Raw genomic sequence first — 15,066 nt, 5'->3', positions numbered from 1 at the left:
ACACACGCACACACACGCACACACACACACACACACGCACACACACACACAGCGTCGCTGGAGAGACGGCATGACGGGCTATGTGTGCAGCACACACACACGCACACACACACGCGCACACACACACACGCGCGCACACGCACACACACGCACACGCACACACACACACGCACACATGCACACACGCACACAGTGTCAGCTGGAGAGACGGCGTGACGGGCTATGTGTGCAGCACACACGCACACACACACGCGCACACACACACACGCACACAGTGTCAGCTGGAGAGACGGCGTGATGGGCTATGTGTGCAGCACACACGGGCAGCACCTCCAGTGTGCACTCAGGTTCTGGAGACAGCAGCATAACCGACAGTGGTTTAGCAGCTAACTACCCAAAATCCTCTCCCCCAACAAGAAAAGACAGTATTAGGATCACAAAGAGGTGAGTTTTTTAATTGATACTCAATCTCTACATACAATATTGCACAAATTAAAGATGTATCAACAATTCTATTTATGATAACAAACTCATAACAATCATATAAAACTACAAGGTGGTGCATTTTGGTGGTAGGAATTTTAGTAACTAGCGCAAATATGAAACTCAGCTACTTTGTGAGAAACAGCCTTCCACAAAAGAACTCCAGGTTACTTAAGATGTCAAACACAGGTCAAGGTAAGATCACTTTTAAGAAAAACTTGGGATTCAGGTATGGTGGCACATATCTCAGAAGGCTGAAGCAGGAGGGTCGCCAGTCAGGATGGCCTATACTATACAGCAAAATGATGACTCAAAAAAACTGCTGTTAAAAAATATGAAAACTTCAGCAATTTCATTTAGGAACCAGGAAATATATGCGTATTGGGAACTAAGAAGACACCTCCATGTCTGCTCCATAGGCCCTGTGCTCCAAGAGTAAATTCTTCTGCTGCAGGATCTCTGTAAGAAACTATGGTTTCAGCCGGGCGGTGGTGGCGCACGCCTTTAATCCCAGCACTCGGGAGGCAGAGGCAGGCGGATCTCTGTGAGTTCGAGACCAGCCTGGTCTACAAGAGCTAGTGCCAGGACAGGCTCCAAAGCCACAGAGAAACCCTGTCTCAAAAAACCAAAAAAAAAAAAAAAAAAAAAAGAAACTATGGTTTCAAAGCTCTAAACAAGCAAGATGGCAATTCAAATAAAAGAGCTTAAACAAGGCTCTTCCATTCAGAAGAAAACAAATGCAGTCTATAAATTAAAGTCGTATCAAAATGCTGCCCAGGCATGGAAGGCAGGCACCACTCACCTCCTGAGTGTCTCATACAGTACTGGGGTCACCTGTGAGGAAGGGAGAGCTGGGTATGGTCCTAGCTCTCTAACTTATCAGGTCTGGTCTTCATACACACAGGGTTAAGTGCGGTGAGCTAGCTGGCTGCTTGTCACAGCTTCCAATGGAAAGGTCTAAGCCAACCATCTCGAAGCATGCGCTAGGGGATGGACCGAGACCAGGTCTGGCAGCTCCCACCTTCTGACACCATCACTCAGAAATCTGGAACTACTGAAGGGCGGGAAGAAGGTGTCCGATGATCATATTTCTAATAAAATGTATAAGGCCATGGCGAATGTGAGGGAAATGAGGGACCACTACACTGTTACCCACAGCTGTCCTGCCTGGGAGATGAGAAGGGGGCGAGGAGATGTCTCAATCCACTCACTAGAATCTCTGGGTGCACACCTGTTACCCGTTCCCTCAGCTCCCGGCAAAGCAATGGCCACGAAGTTGGTCCTAGCGCAAAGAACAAAGCTACAGAGTTAAGAGCAGCGCAGGGGTTTTCTGTACAGAACAGGAGAATGACTTAAAGAAAACAATGTTTTCCCAGTTTCTGGGCTTTACAGACAACACAGATACCAGCTTTTCGGGATTAGCACAGTGGCTGCATCACTTTATTCCCCCCTGAGGTGGCCGCACATCATAAACTCTGAAACATGACAGTCACATGATTTCTTCAGTAAGCTCCCAGGTAGATCCCGGCTCTCCCGGAGCTTGGAGTCCTGAGGTTTCAAATGTTAAAGCTTTCACCACAGCCACAAGTTCCTTTGATGTTGGGGTTATTGAAAACAAACTCACTGGACAGTTTGTCCTCCACATAGTCCATTTCTGTTCCTAAAAGTGTTAACTGTGCTTTCTTTTCGATGAACACTCTGACTCCTTGGGAAAAAGAAACACATGTCACATAAAGCCTGAGGTGTGCAGAACCTGCAGTGAATTTCTAGTCGGTGCCACCAGCACCCACAGCTTCTGGGCAAGTCTAGGGCTCCTTAGAGGAAGCCCACCACTTCCCACCAGTCCAGCCTGTGCCTAACTCCAACCAATTATAACAAGGAAGACTTTTTACATTTGGAAATTCCACGGCCATTTCTGCAAAACTGGTTTGCCTTTCACTCACCTCCCTACCCCAATCTTTTATGGGAAAACGTGCAATTCTGTGAGCTTTTAATGATGGCATTCACGAGACTCTGGGAACATCTGTCCTGACCCTGTCAGCTATAAACGCCCACAGTACTGTTGTTCCATGGTACATTCTAAACCAGACCATATAAACCAAGACCACACAATGAGACATGGAATTCAGAGAATGCCCACTGGACCCAGAGCGGTAATCTGCTGCTAACCTTATAAATGAATACCATTTCCTAGTCACTGGGAAGGAGAGACTGACCTCTCAAAAGTGCAAAATGTGCTTTTCCTCAAAAGACATCACTTAAACATGAACATACTCTATAGGCCTTTCCTCTGTAGGGGGCAACTGCAGCTTATACTTCTGAACTGATGTTATTTTTTTAAGATTTTTCATGTGCATGGTGTTTTGCCTGTAGATATGTGTGCAATGCCTGGGGCAGCCAGAAGATGGTGTTGAAACAAAAGTTACAGATGGCTGTGAGCCACCATGTCGGTGCTGGGAACTGAGCCCAGGTCCTCTGGAAGAGTCAAAAGCACTTAACCTCTAAGCATCTCTCCAGCTCCATTTTTTTATAACTTAAGAAGGCCTTTATCGGTTAATTATTTCAGCTAAATATGATGGAAGTTGGGAATACAATTTCCTGCTTGTCTCACACCAAAATGGCTCCAATATACTAACAACAATATCTAGTGGTGGTTATTACCTTGCATAAGATCTTATTAGCCCAGGCTGGCCTGACCTGATCTTGAACCCAGCACCTAAGATTCCAATCCCAGTATTAAGCCTGAGCCACTGTACCTCAGTCTTTGGTAGGTTTTGCAAGATGACAGGGGCTGGTGTCAAATGCAGGAGCTGATAAAGTGGAGCTGGGTCTGGAGAGCTCATGCTGCTCTTGCAGAAGACCCCGCCTGGTTCCCAGAAGCCATCTTAGGCAGCTTACAACTGCTTGTCCTTCCTGCTACAGAGGACCCAACCCCTCTGTCTCCACAGAACTAGGAATGTGCACTAATATGCCCACATAAAACTGGTTCAGCAGAAATGGCTGGATTGTTCAACTGATGGTCTTAAAATCTGTGTGTGGTGAGTGGATGCCTGACTACCCAGAACCCATGGACCCAGGAGAGAACCAACTCTCAAAAGCTGTACTCTGACTTCACACACTAATACAGCTTTTAAAACCTGCGAGGATGAGCTTGATCCTCAGCCACTGTCTAATTCCAGCACCAGGATGTGTGGGAAGGAAGATCATAGTGAAGCTCTGGTCTCAAAAACAAAAAACAAAAAACAAAAAAAAAAACAACGAGGAAAAACAAACCTATAAGCCTAAACTGTTCGCTGTGATGACCATTCAGAGCTGAGACAAAACGTAACCCCCCCTTAACCCTTAGAACGGATTGGGTTCAAAGCTTCACTAGGTCCTTTCACTGTGAGCCCCTGGGCTTCCCAGCTACTGAGTCTCTCCTTGCACCAGGTTCTCCAACAGAAGCCAGGAAACTGTCGCCTCTCCCCATTCAGTGGAGCACATGGCAAAAGACTGTCTGCCAGCGCTGGGCACGTAACAAGCACCACTCAGACGATTCCTAACCCAGCAGCCTTACATCAGTTTCTACAAGTTTTCATCAGGAAAAAGAGACCACAAAATGTTAAAGAACAGCAACAAAAACCCGTCCATTACTCACCAGAGCCAAGTGTGGGTGCTTACTCATACCCCACCCCATCACTGGGAGGCAGAGCAGGAATTAATGTCATCCCTACACCCAGCTACATAAGAGTTCAGGGCTAGCCTGGGCTACAAAAGAATCTGTCTCAAAAAGACAAGGGAGCTTACCATCTTGAATAACTTCTTCATCAGAATCTCCTTTTGTCTTTGAATACTCCAGGGTGTAAGAGAGGCCATTACAGCCCCTGGTTCGCACGCCAACTTTCAGACCCACCTGAAAAGAATTGAGAAGATAAACATTGTGTGATGACCTACACCTTGAATCCCAGCACTGACATGAAATTCTCCTCTGTATGCTGTGAATAAGTTTTATTACCATTGGTTAATAAAGAAGCTGCTTTGGGCCTATGGCAGCCCAGAATAGAGCAAGGCAGGAACTCCAAGCAGAGAAAGGAGAAAATAAGGCGGAGTCAGGGAGACACTATGTAGCCAGTGAAGGAGACAGACACTGGATGGAACCTTACTGGTAGGCCACAGCACCATGGCAATACACAGATTAATAGAAATTGGTTAATTTAAGATATAAGTGTTAGCCAGAAATATGTCTAAGTCATTGGCCAAGCACTGTTGTAATTAATATAGTTCTGTGTGATTATTTTGGGTCTGGGCGGCCAGGAAACGAACACACAGCCTCCGCCCACACAGTACCTGCTTGGGAGGTGAGGTACAAGGACTGTGATATAGCAGTATATTATTTGTGTTTTAATAAATAAAGCTTGCCTGAAGATCAGAGAGCAAAGCAGTCATACTAGACAGCCACAAAGGACAGGAATGGTGGCACGCACCTTTAATCCCAGAAGTGGGAGAGGCAGAGAGATCTGTTAGTTCAAGGTCACCCTGGGCTACAAGATTGAATCTAAAAGAGAAACAGCTCACACAAAGGTGATTCCAGCAACACGGAGGTGGAGACACAGAGTGATGTGGCTGGGATGTAGGGGGAACATAAGGGGAAGAGAGGAACTCAGTGGAGAGTGGAGTGTGTGGTGTGGAGTTTTCAGGATTCATGGAGACAGGATCTTGCCCATTTTTGGTCTGAAGTAGAGGTAAGAGCCAGTGGCTGGTTGCTTTGCTTTTCTGATCTTCAGGATGAACCCCAACATCTGTCGCTGGGTTTCTATTATTCATGCTACACTGGCAGGCTGGAGCCAGCCCAGGTAAGGTGCACATGGTCTTGAGGCAGTCAGTGCGGGTTCCACTAGTAAAGGGCACAAGAGCCTGCGGCAGATTCCTAGAGTCCAGATGAAAAGGCCCGGCACAGTGACACGTGTCTGTACCCACTCTGGGGAGGGGCGCAGATGGGCCACTTCTGCACCTTGCTGACCAGTCAGTCTAGTCCACCTCCTCAAGTCCAGACCTGTGAGAAACTGTGTCTCCAGTCAGGATGTGTGACTCCTGAGGTTGACCTTCGGCCTCAGACACATGCACACAAACACGAAGGTACTAATAGAAATGCATGCCTACATACAGGATAGCAAGCAAATTAAAAGACAGAAAGCAACCTTTGATATTACCACTATTCATTTTCTCGTAAACTCAGTGGTAAGCAACAGGTTCCTGGTTATAAGATGTCCCTATAGGAAGAACAAATGTCACGGGAACAAGCACTTAGGACAACACAGGAAAAGTGCACAGGAAGGACTGCACAAGCCTCGCAGTGCAGGAAGGTGGCTTCTCTGTCTCTCCTGTCCTGGCTGTGTCTGCATAGTTTTACTACAGCATAGTAAAAGTTTTACTCTATCTAGGCCTTTACATAGTCACAGTGTTTGCTTTCTTAACTATAGTTTGGAAGTAATGGGAGCACAATGCTCTCCTGTAGCCATCAGCATTCCTTTTTTTGAAGTACAGGAGGGCCACAAACCCACCTGTTTCATCCTTCAAGGTGCTGGGATTGCAAGGGCACTGCCATAACTGGCTTTTCCTTTACTTCTTCAACACAGGGTCCACAAATGGCACCAACTTGCTGTGTAGCCAGCTTCTACCTCCAAAGGCTGAGGCAATGAGCTCAGGCACCACCACATCTGGCTTTGTCTTTTCTCCTTTTGGTTTTTTGAGACAGGGTTTCTCTTTGTAGCCCTGGCTGTCCTGGAACTCAATCTGTAGACCAGGCTGGCCTAGAAATCAGAGACTCACATGCCTCTACCTCTAAAATGCTGGGTCACCTCATTTTTTTTTAAGGGCATTTGATGGTAGACTGCCTTTAAAACCTGGGATCCCTTTAAGAGGCTTTGCTCCACTTTGTTCTGTGAGGTATCTGGAGGCTGCCATGGTTAGTGAGCACTGAGGTCCATCTTCTCACCTGGCTCCAGTTCAGGAGCTTCCTTTCTAAGGCAATCTGGTAAAACATCCCAAAAGACCAGGAAGCCAAAGATCATAGAAGTTTAAAATGTGTGTGTAGTGGGGGGGGGGGGGGGTGAGAGGGGCTAGAGGGGCGGCAGGAGCTGATGCAGAGGCTGTAGAGGGTGCTGCTTACTGTCTTGCTTTGGTCCTTACTTTCTTATAGTACTTACAACAACCAGACTGGGGATACAACCACCCAAAATAGGCTACCCTGCCCCTCAACTAATCACCAATGAAGAAAATGCCTCACTGGCCTGCCTATAGCCAGATCTTATGGAGGCATTTTCTCAACTGAGGCTCCCTCCACTTAGATGACTCCAGCTTGAGTCAAGTTGATGTAAAACTAGCCAACACAGCACACGACTGATTTTCTAACAATATCTACCTACACTCGCAATCTTGGTTCCTGCCCTTTAAGTGAACAATCGAGCCCTACTACCCTCAGTCCTGTCCCACCAGGACACTGCAATCCTGAGAAACCCTGTCAGGTGTGCTTGCTTCATGAGCTTGATTGCAAAGCTTAGACTGAGGGCATTCCATTACTCTGAATGCATGAATTTTTGGGGTGCAGGTTTAGTTTGTCTCTGTGATCAGGAAGTCCTTAGGAGAACAGGAGCCCACACATTAGAGTGTGCAGACAGGGCGCGGGGTGCAGCTCCGCATCAGGTTTGCCTAGCATGTCTGAAGTCCTGTGCTCACTCCCAGAAACACAAAAAGCAAAAGCAAACAGAAACCCTCCCCAGTCTCTGAAATCCAGTTTTCAGCAGGCATGGCAGCTCACACCTGCAACCCCCAGCACTCACAAGGAAGAGAGGGTGGATTACCCATGAATTCAAAAGTAGCCTAGTTTCCATAGGGATTGTTAATGCTGTAAATTACACTTATACACCAACGAGAACAAATACCTTACAATCCTACAAGGCTAATTTTAGTTTTTGGTCAAAATTTTTTAAAAATATTTATTTATTTATTATGTATACAATGTTCTGTCTGTGTGCATGTCTGCAGGCCAGAAGAGGGAACCAGACCTCTTTACATATGGTTGTGAGCCACCATGTGGTTGCCGGGAATTGAACTCAGGACCCTTGGAAGAGCAGGCAATGTTCTTAACCACTGAGCCATCTCTCCAGCCCCCGATTTTGGTCAATTTATGTGCTAGAAAGTTCAGAGTCAGAACACTGACACCTGGTGGCATTTAACAGCCTTTAGCATGGAGTGTAAGAAGTCCGGTCATGAAATATAAGAGAATCCGGAAAACAGTACCAGGACCACCATCCACAGGCCACAGCCAGAAGCGACTGCATGCAGGGATGACCCCGTGGGCATGGTAAGCCAGGCTTCCAGGTCTGACACTGGGCGTGACTCACTTCACCTACAGCTGGTAAATTATGTCTGCGGCTGACAGCAAAACCCAGATAGCTTTCACACAGAGGATCAGTTGAACACATCAAACCTGCTCAGGGGAATACATGCAGTCATGAAAGAGGGGACCTTTACCAAATGATCCGGAGACTGAATTACTAGGTAGAACGAAGTGTAACCAAGCATTTACTGCATGTGTCATCTACGGAAGAAGCGAGAGAGATAGACCATGCAGGCCAGTGGTTCCCGAGGAGAACTCCAGAACATCCTCCAGCCACCCTAAGGCATGCAGTAGAGGCAGGGGAATGCCCAGCTAGTAAGCACACAGCCAACCTCAGGCTGCATCTGGCTTAAGTGTGACAACGTGGAATCTTAGTTGTCTAGAGCTTTGAGCAGTGAGAAGCTGCTTTCTATGGAAAAACTCCCTGTGTGATTCAAGAATTTGGGTGCAGCTCCCTGTACTTGCCTGGCATGAGTGAGGCCAGGAAGTTGACACCTTAGCAATGTAAAAACTAACAAAAAACAATTTAATTAATGAAAATATACTATTTGCAACAAATACATTTGACCCGCGACCACAACTTTTAGCTCTGCTAACCCTTCCGCAAGCTTACATGTTACTTACATGCTCTGGCTTGTCTTTAAGAAGTTGTTTTATCTTGTTCACAGCTGAGGGGGTCTGGAAAAAAGAAACAGCTGTTAGGCTCATCCTCTGACGCACAGATGGGCAGATGCCCCCACCAGAGCCTGATGTAGTGCATGCCTGCAGGTTTTCCCAGAGAACCAGGTGGGTTCCATCCCATAAAGGAGCCACCGCGAAAGCACACTCCTGCCCTGACAGAAGCCCACCTTTTCTTGTGAGACCATATTCTGTGCATCTACTGAATGGCCTGTAACAAGTACAGTGCCAGCACAGATGCTCATGAATAGCCCATCAACGGAAAAGTCAACTTTTGGGTGTTCCCATGTTGGTTCAATCCCCTTCAAACCCATCTGAATGCACGGCTGGAGAGTTGCTCCTGGGCACAGATTTCCACTGTGGGTAACACATACCTGGACATCTAGGTGAGCAGCCATGCTCCTCAGTGACAGAATCAAGTATGTGGCTATGTAGCTAAGAATGCAGTTCAACCTAGCCTAATGGTCTTTAGCAGGAGAAGATGTCCCAATGTAGCGTGTTCAGTATCACCAGTCCCACCTTCCTGTAGAGGGTGCTGGGAACCTATTCTGATCTGCACTGCTCCTGGACTGCTTCCTGGATATGTCCCAATAGACACTTTAAACAGTTTTTTTTCTAACGTTTAGGAGGGATAATGTCCTTTCCTAGGATTCTTGTAAAGACTAATACTGAATACAGGGAAGGCGGCCTAGAGAGGATGGCATTCTGAAGTCCAGGAGAGGATGGGGCACAGTGCAAAAGGTGAGAGAAATCACGGTAAGGGAACGATGTCCTCCGTACTTGTGTTTATTGCCGAGGAGACAGATCATAGGCCTGGCCCTAGACCAGATCTGACTTAGAGGCCTGGACAGATGATGAAGTACAAATACAGTGTGGAACCAAATCCAGAGCCACAGAAACAATGCAGAAAGTACAGAACCAACAATGAAGGAAGAAGCTGTGCACTGCAGGCCGTGAAGGCGGCTCAGCTGGTAAAGAGCTTGCTTTGCAGCCACGAGGACGCGAGTTCAATCTCCATAAAACAAAACAACAAATAGAGATAGGGAGGGGAGTAGGTAGGCAGCCATGTCCACTTGGGGGGTTTCCCGTCAGTGGGAGACCCTTTCTCAAGACTAAGAAAGGTGGAAAGCTCCTGAGGAATGGAGAATACTGGAGACACCCTCCAGCCTCCACACATGCGCATACATGAAACATGTACCAGCACCCCGCACATACGAAAAAAAAGCAACACGGCATGCTTAAAACAAATAGATGCTGTTTAGGGCACTATTTTAAGTCAGTGTGGGCTGTAAAGTCCTGACTCTCAGTTAAGTGCAGACAGACTGAACTGGCACACAGACACAACGTGAAGGGTAGAAGAGAGGAATGCCAACCTCAGGGAGTTAACAAAAACACTCATTAAAATCAACCACAAGCAGGGAGTGGTGGTCCATCCTTTAATCCCAGCACTTAAGAGGCAGAGACAGGTGGATCCCTAAGTTAAAAGCCAGCCTGACTTACAAAAATGAGTTCCAGGACAGCCAGGACCACACCTGTCTCAAAAGCAGCCAGGCGGTGGTGGTTCACAAGCCTTTAATCCCAGCACTCCGGAGGCAGAAGCTGGCGGATCTCTGAGTTCAAGGCCAGCCTGGTCTACAAGAGCTAGTTCCAGGACAGGCTCCAAAGTTACAGAGAAAACCATCTCAAAAAAACAAAACAAGAAAACGAACACACACTCCTAACTGTGATGCCCAGCAGACTGAGCTATAAGACTTTGAACTTCTGTCTGGTTATTTGGCAGCTTCTAATTATCACAAAGCAAGCTAATTACAGGTGATTTTATTACATCTTGCCATTATCTGTATTTCTCATAAAGTAAGGCTACACAAATAAGACATTTAGAGAGAAAGCCAAATAAAAGCTACTAAAATAATAAGGAGCATAAGGCAACAAGAGAAACTAATAGGCAAGCCCATGCTTCTAAATCCCTGAGATTTGAGTATTGGTGAAACGAAGCTCCATGAACTTCAATGGAGCAAGAGGAAGAAGAGACCTTGCCTTTGCTCCTTAACTGTACCTTAGCTGTCAGGCTGCTTTCCTCAGGAAAAGCCACTGTGCACAAGGGACCAACCCAGGGTACTGCTATCCAGTGACAGCATATGTCAGAATACACCAATATTCGCTGTTTCACATTTAAAGTGGTTGCTCTACAATATGGCCCCAGAAAAGAATTTTTAAATGTGAACTTATTTGGGAATTAAATAGTTATACAGATTTTAAAGATGCTAATACATTTTTAAATTATCTAAACTCAATTTCAGAAAGAAAACCATTTTAGTAAAAGTAAAAGGTTTATCAAAGATAAACAGAACTTTAAAAATGTGCTTATTTATTACACTTCCAGGTAGCTGCCCACAGCCCTTACTTCCCAGTCTTCCAGTCGTACACTTTCACAGACACATTTTCTATGAAAGTGCTGAGGAGACAAACCTAGTGTACAACAGGACTTAGAGCACTCACTAGCTGTCCTTGCAGAGGACCTGACTTTGATTCCCAGCAACTACACGGGGGGCCAGCACCATGTAACTATAGTTTCAGGGAATCCATTGCCCTCTTCTGACCCCTGGGGACACCAGGTACTCATGGCACATATACATACATACACATATACATACAAACACAGACATTAAACAAAAAGCTTAGGAAATGCATGGCCTAGAAAGAAGTGTTTATTGGAGCAAGAACGTGAAGGAGAGCCTGGATTTCAAGCGCACAGGCCAAGGTGACAATAAAGCCTATACTATACTGCGTGATGTGAGCACGCACGCTCTTTTTGATTAACTGGACCTGAGTTTTATTCCCATAAAGATTTCTAAGTTACCTAGATTGGTTTTATAAATCAGTGGGTTTTCCTCTCTTCTCAAGTCTTAGAAAACATTTAAACAGTAGCTGCTTATACTCCTGGCTACTGGGAAGCTGAGGCAGGAGGATCATGAATTTGAGATCAGCTTGATCTACACTGCTATGTTTTTCTCAAAACAAGTTCAATATAGCAAGTAAAAGCAAGGCATGTAAAACCACATGGGCATTGGGCTGCTAACACGCAAGGGGGAAATGACATTAAAAGGACCCAAATGTTTTTGAGCCGCTGTCAAAGGACCAAAACAGATCCTAACTTTGCTGTCCCTCCCTGGGGAGCTGCTACTAAGGAGTTCTCAGCTAAGAGGGACGGACAGCTGAAACTGGCAAGTGACTATCCTGACTTTGCCTTGTTTTGGAGACAGACACTCAACTATGTATTCCAGGCTGGTCTTAACACTCGACCCTCATGCCCTTGCCTGAGTGGGGCGAACAGCTATTGTTCAGCTGAAGGAACTATTCTGGTCAGTTAAAAGAATTGAATGGGGCTGACTGTTGCTGGGGGTGGGGCTGCACCTTTCTGTTCTAGATACAGCACTGTATTTGGCCCTAGAAGAAGGTAAGTGACTCCCTTGACTCACGTCCTGGCAATGATGAGGTCTCTCCTGAAGCCCACTGCAAAACTGGCAGTTCCCTACTGTGTCTTCACCCCTAGACCAGCTCAACCTGACCTCCCCAAGAAATTCCCCAACAAGTAAGGACTCAGAATTCAGATTACTGAAATACCCTAAAATCTAGCAATGTCTTTGGTCAGCTCCCGTGTACACCATAGGAACATGGTTACTTATAGGGACAACATCTTGAAGATGTTTACCAGGTAAAAGAGTGTGCCTCCACATTGAGAACCACACGATGGGAGATGAGAAATGATTCCTGAGCTGTCGTCTGACCACACAATCCCTAAGGCACACGTGCCCACACCTTAAATAAGTCTAACTTTAAGGAAATATTCAAAACCACAAACCAAAAATTGTTTCAAGGCCGCTTTTGCCGTCAGAATGCTGGGAAATGCACTCCAAGTGACCGTCTCAGCTCAGTTCCACAGTAGGGAGCCCAGGCCACCCTGCTCCCAGCCCAGCACTGGGAGTACAAGCATGCACCACCCCCAACCCTAGCTGTTTCTATCCAGGAACTGGAGAGGAAACTCTGGCCCTCATGCTTCAGAGCTGTCTGCCAGCTGACCCACCTCCCCCACCCCGGGGTTTGTTACCCATCATGCATTTAGTCTTACAGTTCTGTAGTTTAGGTATAAATATTTGCAGGGGCTGCTAAATTAATGATGCGAGAGTTAACGACTGAAAATTTTCAAAAAAATCACTTTGCATGGTGTATATAATCCTTTGGTAAAAGGCTCTCTTCCTTCTCTGACCCTAGCAGCTGCTCTGCCGCTGGACGCTGTAGTTCTCCTGGTAAGCTTCTGACTGCATGCACGCGCCAGCTGCTGTCCCAGAGGTCTCTGGGTCCTACTCCAGAGAAGTAACAGGTCCATACATGTGTCCCTCAGGCCCTCAGTCAGGCGGCACCTGGAAGCTAACGGTGAATGAGCTTCTCTGCACACACTGATCCGGCCCCATCATATACTCGCAAGTTGAGCTTTGGGCGGCACGAGGCTCTGGTCATAAGAGAGCTGCAACTAGCTCTGTCTTGCGCACCAACGGAGATCGGGCTGCCTGTCAGCCAGCACGTGTTTAAGTCACAACTCACTCTGGTCCCTACTTAGTAAAGTAGACTCAAGTCTACTTAGTAACTCCTGGAAATACGGGGTGGAAGGAGCCCATGCTCCCTGGATGTCCTCTGCAAGCATCCAAGGGTCCTTGCACTAACGTCACCGGTGAGCTGGAGCCATTCCTCGTTTGTAGACAGTAGCCGTCAACAGTCTCACCCCGCCCCCCCCCCATGCCAGCCCATCAATTCCCTCCGTGGTTAACTGGAAGAGCTAAGTGGCGCCCACATTTCCATGTTACACCTGCCCTCGCCGAGGCGAGCCTCGAGTGGGCTCTGGAGCACTCCTCCCCTGTCAGAGGACGCGGCCAGCAGAACCTAAAGCTATTCTATCAGTTTACTTTGGTTTGCTAGTGTCGCCCTCCCGAGCTTTCCGCCTGTGATCATCACGCGGCTTTTGCATGTTACATGTTAGGGTTCAAATGTTTACCAAACACACGAAACACAGGCGCAGCCTGCACACCAGCCAACAGGCGGTGGGGCTGCTCCTCAGCCACTCCGCCGAGGAAGGACGGGATGACTGCCTACAACTGAGACAGGGAATGCGGAGAGGCTGTCAACTGCGATCTGCTGTGACCAATCATAGGGAGTGGTCAACAAACGGACTGAGCCAGGGTCTGTGCAAAGGAGGCGACATTTCGGGTAAGACTGGGTTACGGAGGGCGGGACCCAGGCAGCTCACTTATTTCTTTGTCACAAAACAGCAGGGCTTGATAATGTGTGCTGAAAAGGTAGGCATGGGGAAGAAAGAGGGCACCTCGAAAATTCCCAGGTAACAGGTAACATTGCCAAGGGAAAAGCCTGCCTGGACACTGACTTTTCGGAGGATTCTGCTCTGAGTGAGAGGAGACACAGCAGGATTCCATGATGTAACCTTGCGGAAATAGAAAGGAGCCGACTCTAGGAAAAGCAACAGAGCGCAGTGTAACTGAGACTAACTGGGGGGCCGACACTGACCGAGCACAGAAAGGCTCCCCGCTTGGTCCCGGCTCCCTTCTATTTTACTTCACTTATTTGTTAGGACCCTAAACTGAGCAGATCCCCCGCCTCACGTGGGGAGGATTCGAAGCCTGCCTCCCGGCTGCCTCTGCCGACCCGCCTTCCTCCGCGGCGCCTTCCCCGCACGACCTTCCTCCTGGACGCCGTGACCTCGGCGGTTGCCGCCCGGGTCAGCGCGCCGCCCGCCGGGCTGGAGCGAGCACTGCTGGTCTGCGGGCCAGGCCCGCCCGGCGCCCCGGGCCGCCGCCGCCTCCCGCCGCCGCGACTCACCAGCGTGAGCGCCGCTCGCGTGGGCTGCAGCTTCCTCTTGCTCACGGCCCGCACGGTGGCGCGGACCAACGACGCCGACATGGTCACGGCGCGGCGCCCGCAGCCTCCGGCCGGAGCGTGACCCCTCAGCCTCGCTCCATGGACACGGCTGGCTCTTTGACGCCACAAGCTTCTGCGCAGGCGCCGCAGGCCCCGCCCCGCGCCGCCATTGGACAGCCGGGTGAGTGACGGGCTGGGCCGCACGCCGTCAGCGCTGACGCGGCGCGGGCGGTGACCCCTGACCTTGCGGGCTTCGCGGTTGCCCTGCAGCCGAAAGTGGAACGGCTTCTTCTTCGGGGCCCCCGCTGACGGGAAGCGGCAGAACCCAAGACGGAAGCCGCTCCGACAGCAGAACGAGCCGGTCGAGACGCCGTGCGACAGTTTCCGTTATTGAAAACCCGAGCACGTGACCTAGCAGCCTCGCGACCGACGGGGACGGAAACCCTGGCAGGACAGTAACGGTCAGCTAGCCTGCTTTCCTGCAGGCGGTTTCCATCTGACCAGCCGCACGCACGTAAACACAGCTTCCCTCTGGGCCTGTAAGATGAGCTCTAATCTTTTATCTTGGGGCAGCAGCTGCCCTGGGGCTGGCACTGGGA

General features: G+C 48.5%; 1 protein-coding gene across 1 annotated transcript; it reads right to left on the bottom strand.

The window, feature by feature from the left end:
* Nucleotides 1-428: 428 nt before the first annotated feature.
* LOC121453328 (iron-sulfur cluster assembly 1 homolog, mitochondrial) lies at nt 429-14,610 on the bottom strand. The gene is made up of 4 exons (XM_041660015.1): nt 14,429-14,610; nt 8,486-8,539; nt 4,270-4,375; nt 429-2,188 (listed from the first exon to the last, which is right to left on the bottom strand). The coding sequence occupies exons 1-4, from the start codon at nt 14,507-14,509 to the stop codon at nt 2,040-2,042; spliced, it is 390 nt and encodes a 129-aa protein (XP_041515949.1). The 5' UTR covers nt 14,510-14,610; the 3' UTR covers nt 429-2,039.
* Between the last annotated feature and the right edge of the window lie 456 nt (nt 14,611-15,066).

Source organism: Microtus oregoni, unplaced genomic scaffold (assembly GCF_018167655.1).
Source record: "Microtus oregoni isolate MIOR12 unplaced genomic scaffold, Mior012 000011F_ref0000422, whole genome shotgun sequence".
NCBI lineage: Eukaryota > Metazoa > Chordata > Mammalia > Rodentia > Cricetidae > Microtus > Microtus oregoni.
The sequence above is the reverse complement of the archived record's forward strand: the minus strand, read 5'-3'. Positions and strand labels throughout refer to the sequence as shown.